The 18,069-nt window shown below is 38.4% G+C and overlaps 1 protein-coding gene across 2 annotated transcripts in view; it reads right to left on the reverse strand.

Annotated features, from left to right (window-relative positions):
* The window catches only part of IFT80 (intraflagellar transport 80), a 73,792-nt gene that overhangs the window by 13,914 nt on the left and 41,809 nt on the right, over positions 1-18,069 (reverse strand). For both annotated transcript variants that reach the window (XM_075202070.1, XM_075202071.1), the window contains exons 11-14: positions 17,894-17,968; positions 15,664-15,827; positions 4,311-4,375; positions 425-560 (exon numbers count right to left, since the gene is read on the reverse strand). In XM_075202070.1, coding sequence (XP_075058171.1) covers positions 425-560; positions 4,311-4,375; positions 15,664-15,827; positions 17,894-17,968 — 440 coding nt within the window. The remainder of the gene's footprint in view (positions 1-424; positions 561-4,310; positions 4,376-15,663; positions 15,828-17,893; positions 17,969-18,069) is intronic.

Genomic DNA, 18,069 nt, shown 5'->3' on the forward strand with positions numbered 1-18,069 from the left:
AGCACAGAACATCTGCATGCACGTAAGATAGACCACACAAAATGCATTGTATGTACAGTACACATTAAAATCATCTTGATTTGATGGGTTTAATGAGAAAAAAAAAAATCTAATTTTTTTTTATTTTTCAAAACCAACCATATTTTCATTAATGATCATATTGTTTAGAGTTGTTCATTTATATTATAATACAAACGTTTTTTGTATGTGTTCTGATGTGAACTGATATTGCTCATATGCTTGTGTGTATACTGCACACTGTTCTATCCGTTAACATATGACAAGTAATGATTGCACCCAGATTCAAATCAAAGCGCATCTTTCGTTTTTTTTATTTTTTTTAAAAAACACTCCAGATTAAAAAAATGAAGTATTAAAATTAGGTAAAGACTCTTTATATATACAAATTATTATCAAAACATACCAATTTTTATAGCTCTCAGTTCTTTTCCAAACTTCCTAACTGGACTTATGTAGAGATCTCGGTTTTTATCAATAAAAGCAATTTTCCTTTCATTTGCCAGTCCTCCTTGGTCCAGAGCAATCTCCACAACTTCAATCTGCAACACATTATAACACAAAATCAAGACTGCAGAATTTAGATGTAAACATGCCATTTTGTTTGGATACATTTTCCACCAGTCTCACTTTTTACAGGTTTATTTTTGGAAGCTGTTACCGATACTATTCTAGCTCTAGTCCCTCAGCTTCAGTGACTTGTCAATTTTCACTGTGCAGCAAAAAAGTATATAACTTCTCTGTGGCCAATAGGCTAGGTAGTCGGACTAATTGAATGAATACAGCAAAGGATTACACCACAAAGTGAAGCCTGACTGATGTGTAAGGCTCTTCCAGAGACACGGGTGACCTGCGCACACAGATTACACACAAACACTAAAATATAAAGAGAAACATTAACTTTAGATTTTATTTTTGTAACATTAGAGAACATGAATTTTTCACCATACCATCAATCATACGCAAAACAAGACATCGCAGGCGGAAAAAAACTAACTGTAAATAAGCTCTATACTTGAGTGTACAATGAAACACTGCACCACAGAGCTATATGAACAGTGGGAGAAGAGTGAGGCTTGGAGAAGAAAAGTGCAGCAACATGAACATGGATGAGCCTAGTAACAAGGCTTCAAGTGGTCTATTTTTCACCCATCCCGATAACTTCTGTGTCTTATTTCTGTGCCAATATAACCCACCTATTTATAAATGCCAAACATGATCAGAATCTTGGCCACATCTAAATATTGTAATCAATTCCCAACATACCCTTCAACAGTCCTCCACCACTCTCCCAAGTCCACATGGTGCTCCCACAACATACCCAGTCCTAAACCACATTTAGACCTTCACATTCAGCCCTACAACAGTCCACCACCACTCTCCCAAGTCCACATGGTGCTCCCACAACATACCCAGTCCTAGACCACATTTAGACCTTCACATTCAGCCCTACAACAGTCCACCACCACTCTCCCAAGTCCACATGGTGCTCCCACAACATACCCAGTCCTAGACCACACTTAGAACTTCACATTCAGCCCTACAATGGCTACTTCAATATAAAACCCAGATGCCCGAATATACAACCCTAGACACCATTGCCTTCACATACATTTCCAGACACATACAATTTTGGCATGCACCACCGCCTTCACATACAGTTCTAGACTGCACCACCGCTTCCACATACAATCCTAGATAAATGACGAGCTTCTATTTATTAGTTATCAAGCAGTGACCTATTACGCAGAGCTTGAGGGAATCACATCAAAAACAAATTCATACACACAAAAACATGAAGCAGAGGGTAAAGATGGCCCTGCTCAAATGAGCTTACTATTTAAGAGGTGTTGGGAAGACACAAGTAAAGACATAAAGTAGTTGAATAATACCCAAAGACCCGTTGACCATTTTACTCAGCCAGCCTGTCCGATCGTTAATAAGTCATGTGATAAACTGATGCACCACGTTTGCAATGTAGCTAGACTCCAAGTCACTGGTGATTGGAAGAAAGCTTCCCAACCTTCTACAAGCACAGTCTGTAACAGAATCTAGCGCACCACACCAATGGAATACATAACTAGTCTTCTCCATGATATACAGTTACTGGGACCCCTGGGATGACTTAAACAACTGCAACCCCCGGGTACCTCGTAGCTCCTCCTGGTTTCCTCAAGATGGCAAAACGCTTACATTCTACTTACCTATACGATTAAACCTGTAGTCCTGTAGCGATCACACACCATCCCCCCATAACTCCCACTTCCCATCCCCATCTCTTCCCATCCTAAACTAAACTAAAAATAAAAAATCCAGCAGGCTTTTACCCTTCTTTTCAGTCTTCTGCTTACGTGTCACTTGCATTTTGTTTTTCGTTATGTTACTTGCTATATTGGATTGTCGCATATTGCACTTGGACCTCATTGGCCGGCCAAGGGGCTTGGGCCATCAGCATACTACTATATATTATGTTTATTCCTTGCTAATTTGTTTTCTGCACAACATGTTTACTATGTTTTGACCTTGTTTTGTGACATGTTGTATTCCTCTGCTATTACATATAAAAAGTGTTGTTTTTATTTATAAAAAGTAGTTGAATAACAAACCTAACTACTAGTGGGGAAGAGTGCGTTTGGCTCTTGTAAGTCAGCATCATTATCAACAGCCACCAATAATAAAGCAATCACCTGTGACTGGAATTTTTCTGCAGCAACCAGTGGTCCGGTACAGGTAGAACGTGACAGCAGAAGCCGGAGACACAAAACATGAATTATTCACTGTAGAAGTCTTAAAACAGTCATCTGCTGCCACCCACAACTGTCCTTTACTGAGATCTCCTCAGTAAACAGATTACTGAGCGCCGGGGACGGAGGACTGAACTGACTGTGCTCAGCAGCATTGATCCGGCTGGGGCGCCCCCGCCAACGGACCGATCAATAATGCTGCTGGAAACTTTGAAGGGCCCCCTGGATGCCCGAGGCCCCTGGGCTATAGCCCAGTTAGACCTCGGGTTTATCCGGCCCTGCTCATGAGTGACACATAATGTGAAGTTTCTTTTCACTCATAATTCGGAATTTTTTATATTCATTAATAGCTCTTCCATTGTCACTCGACACTCACCCTTTGTCATCACTTGTCCCTTCTTGCTCCTCCTCACTTAACCCTCATCACTTGTCGCTACTCAAGTAATTCATCAAACTTCACTCAGCACACAATTATTTTATTCTGACAACTGAAGATGTCCTAAAAATGATACTGCAGGAAGATTAGATGGACATGACATCCTTTACACAGTACACATCTGGGGGTAAATGTATCAAGCTGGGAGATTTCCAGCAGGTTTGAAAAACCAATCAGATTCTAGCTATCATTTATTTAGTACATTCTACAAAATGATAGCTAGAATCTGATTGGTTGCTATAGGCAACATCTCCACGTTTCTAACCCACCGGCAAACTCTCAGATTGATACATTTACCCCTTGGAATAGGATTTCATTTAGGAAAACACAAAGGAACTGCCCTTGTGCCAATCTATGGTCATGGAAATCTTGACTTGCAATATATAGCAGTGGGTACATATGGACCCTGTCCCTAAAGAAAGTAAACTCATGAATCTCATATTTTAATGTTCATAATACAAGTCTTGGTTCACTTTTCCCTATTGCACAGTGCTACAGAAATATAATCATGTGACAATAATTTGTTACAGAACACTGTTATATTCCAAACATGTCCACTAGGCAGACTATCAGAAGACAGGTACTACTGTGGCCCTTTGTAACTAGTGTTCAAATTGTGCTTAGTAATCACTGTCTTTATATGGTATAAAACATATGAGTTTATATAGTAACAAAAATACATCTTATTAATTGGCATCGACATTTTGTGCCTTTTAGAGAGAAATTATGAATATGACTGAGATCATGTTGCCCTATTTGTGACATTATAACATACTTAATAGCTTTGCGTGATTATGTCCCTTAGGCAGCCACAGAAAGCCCCAGCTCACTACAGATAAGACAGAAAGAAGGCATGTGGCAGCATCATATTGCTCACTGTCCAAGGAATTTAATTCACAACTGTGTGTGGTCCAGCTGGAACAAATCCATGCTGGAGACAAAGCACTAGTTATATAGTAGTTAACCTCTACTTCTGAAATTTGTGTCTTGTTTTAGTTTTTTCCCCCCTCCTCTATCTATCAAGAATAGGGCATCTAGAAAATACTGTAAAGACAGCAAGCATGGAGGAAGAATCATTTTGCTGTACATACAATAAAAACAGACTATTTTACCTTATGTGCAAAAGGCTTCCCATCTCCCAGTGGCTTCCCTGATAACGCATCAAACAAGTAGATTACTGAAACATAAAATAAACATAATGTCAAGGGACAGCGCACAAACATATTATATATATTCTGATTGCTTACTGCAATAAGGATGGTTTGTTTAAATGTCTTTGTTTAGTAAGGCCAGATAAGTCGTCTAGCAAATTTTATATCTACATTTACAGTTGTTGCTCATAAACTAAAAAGCATACAAAAGTCAAAGTATCACTAATTAAAACATTTAAAAATTATATTAAACAAAATAAAATGGACAAAAAACCTGACAAAGCATTATGAAATTTAGACACGGGCAAAGGAAAGTATGACGACTATAGACCCATTTTGTTCTTATAATCTGTGGTCACCTGTAAATCAGGTCTATGCCTTACATGAAGTGAGCAAAACATTGTTTTGTAAACTGAAGAACTGCGTACCAAGTCTGTATGGTAACTAGTACGGACACATACCAATGACATCATTTGTTGGTCACACTATGGTTCTGTGCCTCTGTAATCAATTTAGAGTTCATTAGAACCTAGTCATAAATTCCAATGGAACAATGACCAATATCTTCATTTACATTCACCACAAGTGCAGTATGGTAGTTTTCACACGTTAATAAATACAAAAATGCAGAGGAATAAACTTTTATAAGCAAAAGGTACATTACCTAACAGATGTACTAAAAGAAATAAAAAAAAAGTAGTATTGTGGGGCATGGCTTGATGTCAAATTTAAGTGGATGTGGGTTTGACAAACAATATTCTGTCTATATATCCTTGCTCATGTACCACCTTTGGCCAGAATGGTCAAGTAAAAGTAACACTTACTAAACCTGACGTGGCTGAGCGACTTGGGAAGTTTGCCATACTGGGCCCACCCAAGATGGTACTTACAGTCCAACTACAGAAGTTGAGTCTCCATACTCTACTGACCAGGTAGGCCAATTAATAAGGATATCAAACTATGTTGTACTAGGCAGCATATGTATGATATCCCAGTGTTTGCGTGGGTTTCATCCAGGTGCTCCAGTTTTCTCCCACACTCCCCAAAAAAATACTGGTAGGTTAACTGGTTGCAAACAAAATGAACCCGTCTGTGTGCTAGGGAGTGTAGACTGTAAGCTCTATTGGAGCTGGGACTGATGTGAATGGCAAGTATTCTCTATACAGTACTACGTAATTGATGGCAATATATAAATACATGATGATGATATATCAACAGAATTAAGGTGGTGGATCTACCATGTTCTTTAATAACACCCATGCTCGCTGGATTGAAGACCTCGGCATGTCAAGCCAGATCTTGATATAACATCATCATCATTTATTTATATAGCGCCACTGATTCCGCAGCGCTGTATAAAGAACTCATTCACATCAGTCCCTATTACAGTCTAAATTCCATAACATACACACACATACACACACACACACACACACAGAGGGACTAGGGTCAATTTTGATAGCAGCCAATTAACCTACCAGTATGCTTTTGGAGTGTGGGAGGAAACCGGAGCACCAGGAGGAAACCCACGCATACACAGGGAGAACATACAAACTCTACATAGATAAGACCATGGTAGGGAATTGAACTCATGACCCCAGCACTGTGAGGCAGAAGTGCTAACCACTTAGCCACCGTGCTGCCCATATAGATATAACCAATCCCCTATGGTAGAATACAGTTGCTATATGACGTCTGTCAGGTTCTACTGCTGCATTGTTGTCGATATTGGATTTATCAGTATTGCTGAAGGGTTTGATGTTGTAGTACATTGCTAGACTTGGTCACAGGTTCCTTGGTACTCCCTGTCTGGACCTCACAGCTCATTCCCTCCTACAGATGTCTGTAGGATAGTCTGGTGGGTATGGACCAATGCTGTGTTTATGAAAGGCCACCTGAGCCCTTCTAACGGGAAGCTTGACATGCCCAATACCACCCAGCAGTTAACTGAGGAGGAGGGGGAAGGGGGGGGTGTACGTCAGAGATGCTGGACAGATGAGGATTAAATGGTATGTTCCGAAAGTGAATAGGGTTGTTGTATAAATGCTGAGCAGTGGGAGAAGATCCAGGAGCCAGTCCTAAGCACTAGTATATATTCCCAGGATATATTTAGTCAGCTTAAACTTATACAATGCATTTACTATACCCCAATGTGTTTATATAGTCTGCTACAGATGGACACTGACTACACTGCCCTGAGAAAGCCCGCATGACGGGTGAAACGCATTGGATACTAACCTTCATTCTATTTTTACTTTACCTATATTGCAAGAACACCAACGAGCTCGTTTGGAACATCTAGAATAATAGACATCATTTACGCATGCGCGAATATTCTAATGAGCATGACACTTACCCGCCGGCTGGAAAGATTAGCGAGAGGATTTCCCATACTGGACAGCTATTAGCCAGATGATATTTGCTATGGGATATCAGCAAAGCACTGGCAATACCACTTTCCAACATATTACAGCCAGAGTGTGCGGATATCTCTTTGAGGAGTTCAGTGAGAGAATTGCACATACCGGATAACTTTTAGCCAGACGAAAATTACTACCGGATGCAAGCATAGTACTGGCAAACTGTGCGGGTGAGTGAGATTCCGTTTTATCTTTTCCCTTTTGTGGATTTTTATCTGCATATGTGCAGATCCAGCATAATCAATTAAGAACACTATGTGCTGATGTATGACTCTTTTTAAGGAATATACACGCTCCGCTATTATCAGATTCACATAGGCATTTCTCTGGAACTCCTCGCCATGATTTAATGAGTGACTCTCCTAAAATGTGAAAAGAGGTTGTGCATTTTAAATTTAGCATTGTTGTATCCAGGTCATATATATTTCAATATTGTCTATTTGCATGCACTCTGGTAATTCCTTAGATTGTACGCTCCCTTGAGCAGGGCCATCTCTCCTCCTGTTTCCTTCACTTCTAACTCTGCTCTCCAGCTACCTTTCCCCCCACCCCTCTGGGGGTCTCCCCGTCATCCGTGCCCTTCCTCTTGGGCTCCAGCACTTGCTGGTCTTCCCTCCCCCTCTCTCTAGCTGTGCTTTGAGCTTACAGAGTTACTGTGCTTATTGTTTATTGTACCGTGCTGTCCCACCTTGTATTGTACTTGTTTGTCCCTGTACGGCGCTACGGACACTTTGTGGCACCCTATAAATAAAAATTAATAATAATAATAATAATTCCGGACTGCATGTTACACAACGGTTGCAGCTGTAAAGTCAGTCAACCTATCTGATTATTTTTCTACTTCTGTTTTATTATCATTTTTGTCATACTGCAAATTTCTATACCAGTGCACTGGTTTTTGTGTGTTTTATATTTTCATATATATTACTATTACAATTTTATCTCACATATAATACTTTTGACATAAATCAGATTCACCACTTCTTTATTCTATATTTGTCATTATGTAGGTCATACTTTGCGCAAGTGTATTTGAATTTTCATTGTTGTATATATAGGGGTGGGACACCCCTTATAACTCTGTGCAGCATTGTTGACCTATTCTAGAGCAGCGCCATTTGAACCCCTACAGATGGACACTGGCATATGTATCAGATGCCAAGTGAGAAGACAGAAAGTTACAGCATTTGGAATGGACATGTTCTACTGTACCTAAATTTTGGAGGGATTTTCTTACTTTTTGGAATATACATATTGGTTGCCTGGAATCTCCTTTCCTGACCAGTGCCTGTTAAGCCTGGTTGATCAACTCTTTTTACCTAGAGATAATTACCTTATTACTGCTTCAGCTGCTTTTCTATGCTAGCACTGTCTATATACTGGAAACCGCCTAAAATTCTGACATTCTGTAAGTAGAAACTGCTGATTTATAAGGTTTTGGTGCTTATACGCCTTAAGTATCTCTCCAGGGGCTGCCCAGTGTGTGCGATCTGTGGGCTGAGTCTCACCAGATCTTTACGGAGGATGCTCAGTCTGGTAGGCTGTGTAACCTGGCATTGTTGCCATTACAGTAATATTCAAAAGATAGTATATTGGAAGTTGTGAAATATGCATGAAAGTGGTGTATGCTACATTTTCTTTTTTATTTAACTCTGTCTAGACTGTTTTTCCTCTTTTTTTTAATACAATAAAAAATAAAAATGTCAAAAATAAACGTGCAGCAGGAAAACATATATTTTGCCTTGTGCATATCATAAAGGGATTCTGTTTAATATTTTACCTTCTATTTAGAACATCAATGTTATTTGTTAAACAAATTTATGCACACAGATAATGGTAGCTTTTGATTTAAAAAATAAATAAAAAATAATTTCAAGATAATTATAGGAGACTTTGGGGTATATTTACTAAAATGCAGGTTTAAAAAAGTGGAGATTTTGCCTATAGCAACCAATCATTTATTTAGTACACTCTTCCAAATAATAGCTAGAATCTGATTGGTTGCTATAGGCAACATCTCCACTTTTCCAAACCCGCAGTTTAGTAAATCTAGCCCTTTATGTATAATGTCCTTAGAGAGAATGGCTTAAACAAAGCTGTGGTTTGTAGGATGCAATGGAAATATCAGAGTCAGAAGAAAGAGCAAAGGAATACAAGGACTATAGAGAAATAACAGAAAGCACATGAGTAACTGATTAGATGAGACTATCTAAAAAGTGGTTAATGGTCCAGATAAAACCCTCAAAGATTTTCATATGTACAGCTGGCGTTACTGAAAACTACACAGTCATTTTACTGCTCATAACTGCAATCTTCTGTTACTTATTTGCAAAGTGACAGTGATACAGCCAAAAGCGGGCGGTGCTTTTTATTGTACGTACACAGCAGTCAAAGAAACTGGTTGTCTTTTCAATGAATAAACCGGTCTGCAATTTACATTAATGATGGTAAGTCATTGCTTACATATGTTTACTAATCAAGAGCATCAGGTATTCAAATTATAGGGAGCATGGTGACACAGTGGTTAGCATTGCTACCTCACAGAGCTGGGGTCATAGGTTCAATTCCGAACCAAGGTCCTATCTGTGTGGAGTTTGTATGTTCTCCTGTGTTTATGTGGTTTTCTCCCACAGTCCAAATACATACTGGTAGGATAACTGGCTTCTGACAAACAGTACCCTAGCCGTGTGTGTGGTAGGGAATGTATATTACGTAGCACTGTACAGAGAATATGTAATCCCTATATAAATAAACAAGAAGAAGAAGAATATATGAAATTACAACTCATTGAAGAGGCATCATATGTCAGCAAGCGATAATTTAAAGTAGAACTATTACTTCCAGCAACATTTCCTTTGTTGATGAGGAGGGTGTACTGTGATACTTTAAACACATTTATAAGGAAATAGAACTCCAAGATAAAGAGAAAAGAAAGAAAGAAAAAGGGGAAGAAGAAATAATAAAAAGAAAATACCACGTAGGGGCGTTTCAACAGATTATCAGAAGAAAATGGAGAGATATAATATCACAAGTCCAAATGAAAGTCTTTTGTTGAAAAGTCTTTTTATATAAAACACACACTTCCCATTTGCAGGCAGCTGCCAGTCCTCCAGAAACCAAGCGGTGTGTTGTGGAAATAATCTGGAAATAGGGGGTAAAAGAGGACAAGGGCGCACAATAGTGTAATATTATAATATAAATTAGGACCAAGGAAGGTCCAAAGTGAAAAAATAACCTTATCACCAGAAAGATGGACCAAAAGGTCTATGTGCAATAAAAAGATCCACTTAATACACCATAAGGTTTCCACATTCTTTTGATGAAGTCCGGTGTTGGTACGGACGAAACGCGTTGAGAAGTTATTGTTACTATTCATGTGCATCCGGGATCACTTTATGTCAACTATCTGATCCGTGATTGCTGTATGGATAAGCTGGTTATCTGCTACTCTATAAGCACCTACTATATGCGGGAATATGGAAAATGTGTGACCTGTTTCCTTTGGGATATCCGATTTGACAAGCCATAAAGATCTTCATTCTGGTACGCATATCCACACACAAGAGTGTCTGGTGTATTATTTGGATCTTTTTATTGCACATAGACCTTTGGTCCATCTCTCTGGTGATAAGGTTATTTTTTCACTTTGGACCTTCCTTGGTCCTAATTTATATTATACTATTGTGCGCCCTTGTCCTCTTTTAACCCTATTTCCATATATATATATATATATATATATATATATATATATATATATATATATATATATATATATATATATATATACACATATATATATTTGTTGCCAGGGAAACGTCTAGCAGGGAATGTCTACCACCATATAAATTGTACCTCATATATACAAGTCAGAAGTCCAGTTTAAAAAAAAAAAAAAATCATACAGAGAAAAAAGAAAGAAAAATGATTGGTCATTTTTATTTTTAGAAAAATTGGCAAAGAAAACAAGTGAATGACTAATACCTCTAGTGAAATAGTGAGGTTTATCACGCTCACTAGCCTTTGAACGTAGAGAGCTGTGAGGCCTGGTTTGACATCTTTGAGCTTGCGTTCCTTAGGGGCAGCGAGGATAGCATGAGAGGATGCACGAGGGCCCCAACCAACGCATCAACACTGTCTGAGCTGGGGCCACAGTCTCTGCATGCGCTACCACCGACATCTTACTGTAAGTGGATATGTTCTTTTATTGAAATTAAAGTGATTACTATTTCAACAATTTATCTTTTGTTTGTATGATGGAACACGGACTCCACATTGATTACCTGTAATGAAGAAATAACACCCTGTGAATTCAGCAGAGCAGACAGATCAGATCACCTTTGGGGAAAACGATTCTCTGTGACTACAAAGACCATGTACACCAATCAGTCACAACAATAAAACCACTGACAAGTGTAGTGAATTTGATTATCTCGTTACAATGGCCCCTGTCGAGGGGTGGGATATATTAGGCAGCAAATGAACAGTCAAATCTTGAAGTAGAAATGCTGAAGGAAAGAAAAATGGGCAAGGGTAAGGATCTGAGCACCTTGGACAAGAGCCAAATAGTGATGGCTAGAAGAGCATCTTCAAAACGGCATGTCTTGTGAGGTGTTCCCGGTATAAAGTGGTTAGTACCTACAAAAAGTGGTCCAAGGAGGGACAAACGGAGACAGGGTCATGAGTGTCCAAGGCTCACTGATAAGCGTGGGGAGCGGGTGCTAACTCATCTGGTCCAATCCCACAGAAAAGCTACTGTAGCACAAATTGCTGAAAAAGTTAATGCTGGCTATGATAGAAAGGTGTCAGAACACACAGTGCATTGTAGCTTGCTGCGTATGGGGCTGCATAGCAGCAGACTGGTCAGAGTGCCCATGCTGACCCCTGTCCACCGCTGAAAGCACCTACAATGGGCACGTAAGCGCCAGAAATGGACCATAGAAAATGGAAGAAGGTGGCCTGGTCTGATGAATCACATTTTCTTTTGCATCATCAAGTGAACAGCCATGTTCATGTGCAGTTCACCAGGGGAAGAGATGGCACCAGGATGCACTATGGGAAGAAAACAAGCCGGCGGAGGCAGTGTGATGCTCTGGGCAATGTTGTGGTGCTTGGAAACCTTGAGTCCTGGAATTCATGTGGACATTACTTTGATATGCACCACCTACCTAAACATTGTTGCAAAAAAGTGCAGCTCCAAAGAAATCCTAGCAAATTATGCAATACACTTATTTACCAAATTATGACATAGTAAACACTTTACTTTATCATAAATGTTTGCTTTTAAACACATGGTTGATGTACATTCCCCAAGACATGTCTATACGGAACATTTGTGTCACAACACTGCAAAATTACAAAATGAAACCAGCTCAACAGACAGAAGTGTCGAACTGAATTCAGAAAGTCTCCACGACACCTCCACCAGAGGTCAGAATCACAGTCTCCAAGAAACTCCACTGCCATATAGTACAATGTGCAACGCAGATAAAAATGGAGAGTGAATTAATGAATTATGGAAATACAGTTTGGAACACAGGGCAATTTCCCACAGTCATAAGCAATCCGCATTACCAAGTACCTTGTGCCTCGGAGCACCAAAGCCATACACTTCAAGGTATGAATCTCTTCCTCGGGCAAGTAAAAAAAAAAAGGTGGGGAGGCAGCTAGTGTATTGCAATTATTACATGTGCTCGGGATTTATAATTACAATGAGTATTCACTAGTATAGGTAAAACAAACAATATAATCATACTAAATAAATAGTGTAAACAATATAAAAATGTATGACTCTAGAAAGGCACTCATTAAATCCAGTTTTACATTTACATTAACAAGATAGCTCTATCACGTACTCCCTAGCAGCTAAATGCCATTGTTCTATGCCTTAAGCCAAATATTGTGGATCACTATTTCTAAAGTTGGATAAAATGTGCATCCATGCCGCATATTTATAGAGGCAATGGATAATTCACACTTTATTGAAGAACGAGTTAATTCTTAAGATTAAAAAATGTACTGTAAAAGAAAGAGAGGTTTTATTTTTTAATAAATTTAAAATAGGGTGCACAGATCTCTAATAATAGATCTAATAGATCTTCTATTTTGTTTTGTAATCCGTATTAAACTTGGACACTAAACTATACTTACATTTATGATTATTATTTTGTACTCTGGTTTTCATTTTTATTAAATAAAGATTAATGAACAATCAGGAGTTTGTTTGATAAAAGGTTTCAAGATGCCTGCCAATCAAAAGTTTAAATTTTGTCCAATCACACAAATCAAATTTTGGTTTTGCCAAGGTGCAAAGTTACTCTTTTTTTGCTTTACTTTTCTTAATGAATCAGGCCCGTACTGTGCATTTATTTAATAGAGGTGATGACAGACCTATCTTGTAAAGGAAACATAAAACTTTATGGATTTTTAATTTACAAACTGTGATTCCATCTGAATTTAACAATGCATATGATTTCATTGTCTTTTTGTGTTTGGAGTTAGAAATTGTTTTTCGGTGTTATATATTTTACACTATTTATTTAGTATTCCATGTTGGTTGTTTTATTTGTACCCATTTATACTCACCATGATTACAAATACCTGAAATATGTCATGATTGTGATATAAAGACTATCTCCCCACATACAGCTTCAGTCCTGTTTTCTATTGCTTAAGGAAGAGGTTTATATCTTAAAACGCATAGCTTGGAGGCACAAGGTGCTCTGAGGCATGAGGCGCTAAGGATAAACTATTAATTTAAAACTGAACAAACTGATTATGGGTCTTGAGCAATAGAGTGTAAGATCTCTGTATTTAAAGGGTCAACATACATGATTCTCACAGGACATACAAGACTACTGTATTGTAAGATAATTTGGTCATTATGTGAAATTATTTCATTGATATTCAGGGGCTGGCTTGACTGGGGGAAATCTGCCCCCTGGTCCGGTCCCATAGTGGGCTACCTTGGGCTGGGTCAATGCCCCCAGGCTAAAATTTGCCAGCCCTCACCTATTGATATCTATAGAGAATGTAACATGGCAGATGCCCTTAAATACACAAATCACAAGTTTATCTGCTCCTATTTCTCCGATAGGGTGGGGTACGTTATTCCGACGCTTTTAAGACAGACAAAGAGGATATAGACAAAACAATCCCGAATACAATAACATAGACATGGTTTAAAAGCAGAATTGCATTAACATAAACAGAGGACATTTCTTAACAGACTGAAATTTAGACGGGTATAAATTGCGCCTGTTGTTAAGCATGGTGCTTATAGCCACATCACACTCCCAGATAAGTATACAAATGGACAAGGCTAATGAGGCAACAACCAGCATGTGTCATATGTCCCAAAGAAAGACATGATCTATATAAACAGGATATAATAACCCACTGATTATACAAAGCACAAAATGTCATACTATATGGTACTAAAAATGTATGTTATTAGAGTGGTTTTTAACTTTTAGTATTAAATACAACTAATATGATTAACTTGTTTTCTCTGTGGTCCACAGCACAATCTTCCCACACCAGTTTGATTGGGGCCTCACATGTACTCTGCACTGTTAGTGCTCAGACTGGCTATATGTTAACTTTAATCCCTCTCCCTTCAGACTTTCTTACACATACAGGAGTTGGCAGAACCGGAATAATCTGCTGCTGTGATAGGCTGCAGGTTGTTCCAGACTCGCCCACTTTTCCTGCAACTAGGCAAACACACCTAAAAATAAATATAAATACTGATTTACAAATATATTTATTAGTATGCATTCTGTAAACTAATTATTAAAGACAATGTCCAGTCACACCCTTTCCACCAGAGCGTTGTTAAAAAATAAAGATTACTAGAGCTTTACCTCCCCCATTTAAAACAAACAGATAAAGCAACAGCCACAGTTCCTGTGTAGTGTTCAAGGACACAATACAAATAGGACAAAAAGCTGAAATGACAAAGTATGTAATTTATTTTTGCTATGACATCAATGGCAACGCCCCTGTTTGATTCTACTAAACTGTACAAAGTCCTTTTATTAGGAGACAACAAGCTTAAAAAAAAATCCGACCTGAAGCTTTTGTACTAAACCTTGGTCTACCAATCCAGTGTGGTGCAGTATAGAGAAGGGGTGCCCAGGGATTGATGAAGTCATCTCATTGGTGCTCATCTACCTAACTGAAGAAAAACAAACATTCTGTAGTTCAGGGGATTGGGGAAGGGCACTAAAAGGGCCCAATCTCCCCCATCTTGGCACCTACAGTCTCAGCTGTATCCTCTTTATCCTCTAGTTATTATCTGGTGATCATCAGACAATAACACTCTATACTACAGACACAATTAAGTCATCCAGGTATGGGGAGGGGGAGACACTCTACACTACAGAAGAAACTAAGCAGCCTGGGAATGGCGGAGGAGTGTTGGATGGTGACCTGTCATTTGAAAGAGGATAATCCCCAAATTCAAATGATGTGCCCCCTTAGTAATTACTTATCATTTGTGTGGGTAGTGCATAAATAAATGACTGATATTGATGTTGAAATGTGACCAGCCAAAAATGTGCCAAAATAGGCTCAATACAGGGCCGAGAAAAGCCTCAGTGGTGAATGGGTTAAATAATAAGAAAACACACTGGGTAGTTTATTAGCATGAAGACCTAAAGTAAGTCAAAATTATGTAAGAGAAAATGCCCAAAGACATCTGTGCAGCACTGTGTAAATGATAAATATTAGAAGTAGATATTAGTGAGTAAACCAAACATTAATTCTTTGGTGATAAAGTAATACATAAATTTCAGATGTCCTAATGCTTTTCTAAAGAACGTTAAATACCAGTGAGATGGATACAGACCGTTTTATAAATGAGCACTATGCAGTAGAAGAGAAACATAACTTACATTTCTCATCTGTTTTGTCGTTTATAGCAATGGTGTCATTGCTCAAAGACACTGTCTGTGCATTGAGAATATCTGTTCTCATACCGGGAACCTTAGGAGAGGAGATGAGACGACCTTCATAGGAGTATAAAAACAAACTGCCACCATCCACCAGGAGGAAATGCCTGCAAGAAAACCAGGAAGGAAGTGACCAAAGAGCAGGTACATTCAAGTCAACAATTTGTACTTCTTCAAAGAGGGCTTCAGCAAACAAAGTGATGATGCTATGAAGACTGTTCACCAGCCCCAAAGCTTTGCTTCTTTCCGGAGATTGTCATTAATGCAGAGGAGCCTGTTCTTGCGCTAACACAATGCATTTATGTTGAAACCAGATTTCTTTCATTTTTAAAATGCAGATAGATAAAGGGATTACTTCATTATTAAATAGTAAGCAGGCTGTAACAGAGCTTTGTTAGCACCATGCTCTGCAGCCTTTAGAGAGGTAAGTAATCCAGTTCTCTAATACACTGGAGCAGGGAGGAGGAATGCAGAATGGAATGTTGTTCATTGGTTACTAAACACAGAGCATACGGCTGATTGGAAAGGGATGCCATAACACAGGCCTTCTAATTCAAATTAGCCATGTGCATGGAGAAGGATTTGACACTTGGTAAAGACACACGTTTAACCACTTCAGTGCCACAAGATGACATTGCTTTATATATTATATACATTTTTTAAGGGTATTCAATTAAAAAAAAAGTATGAGGTTGATATTTTATCCACATGAATAATACCCAGATGTGCATAGACACACATATTATGTATACACCACAAGTTAGGCTGGGTACATACTACAGGCTTTTTAGCCGATTATCAGGCCAATCACATGATAAACGATTGTTCGGTTCGATATTGCATTAGTGTCTACACTGAACAGGTTATCGTTCCAAAGCATATTGTATCGTTTCATTTGATTTTCAAACCGGACTAAAAATCTCATTCAACGATCATCATCATTTATATATATATATATAGCGCCACTAATTCCGCAGCGCTGTACAGAGAACTCACTTACATCAGTCCCTGTCCCATTGGGGCTTACAGTCTAAATTTCCTAACACACACACACACACACACACACACACACACAGACTAGGGTCAATTTTAATAGCAGCCAATTAACCTGCTGATATGTTTTTGGAGTGTGGGAGGAAACCGGAGCACCCGGAGGAAACCCACGCAAACACAGGGAGAACATACAAACTCCACACAGATAAGGTCATGGTTGGGAATCAAACTCATTATCCCAGTGCTGTGAGGCAGAAGTGCTAACCACTAAGCCACTGTGCCGCCCATAACAATGGAACGATATCCTTCCAATTCTGCAGTGTGTACGCAAACACAATCAGGATCTTACAGAGTCATGATCTTTACAGCCGATGGTTATGACAGATGAAGAGCACAAATCTGAGGGTAAATCTGTCAAAACCTGTATAGTGTGTACACATGAATCAGCATGCTGATGGAGACTTTGTTTTTTAAGTTGCTGGTAATATCGTTACAGATATGTCATTGTGAGAAATTTTCTGTAATGTAACCATTTATGTGAAATGTTTAGTCATAAAATAATATGCCATAATTCAGTTTTTACAGACGCTTTCTGCAGAAGCATACCCAAGAACATTTTACAAATGAAGAGTACATCAAAATCTATCATGTCATTTGGTTCAAAATTGATTATTTTGAATGATTTATTATTTTTGAAAGAGATATCCACTTAATTTGTATTTAAACATCTTCTTAAAGTGAGAATACTTGCAAATATTGTTACTAATGTTTCTATTGATGTAAAACAACATTTACACTAATCTTCACTGCAGCTTTATGGATTCAAAGTTTTGCCGACAGTTTCAACAAAGTAAAACTCCAACATTAGTAACGACCCCTGTTCTATTGCAGCAGTAAGAGACAAGCCTAGTCTACTATGTCTTCAACCTCAGCTGATACGTCAGCTGAAATTTTCATCTTCCAGATATATGTTAGAAATTAAATAAATTAGAGTTTTCTAATGTTCCTCTAGAAAGCAGCGAAAAGTTAATAAATTATATTATAAATTGGGGGAACCAATATTCATGACAATAAAGCCAAATGATTGACATCACAGATGCTTGAACGTGAGGAGATCCCTGTGTGAGGGTAGCAGGTCACAATTAAAAAAATGCCTGTGGATACATTGGTTATTTTCTACCTTTCACATTGCAAGATCAAGCTCACAGTTCCTTCCTTGAGGTCAAAAATTAGTGGTGTGTTCCAGTTCTTTGTGCTAAGGAAGAGAGAAAACTATATCAATATTGTTTAACAAAATGTTTGCACAAGGGACAGGTTGTTGAATTATGGAAATATTAATACTTTATAAGAGTTTGC

This window comes from Mixophyes fleayi, chromosome 3, assembly GCF_038048845.1.
Source record: "Mixophyes fleayi isolate aMixFle1 chromosome 3, aMixFle1.hap1, whole genome shotgun sequence".
In the NCBI taxonomy this organism is placed as follows: Eukaryota; Metazoa; Chordata; class Amphibia; order Anura; family Limnodynastidae; genus Mixophyes; species Mixophyes fleayi.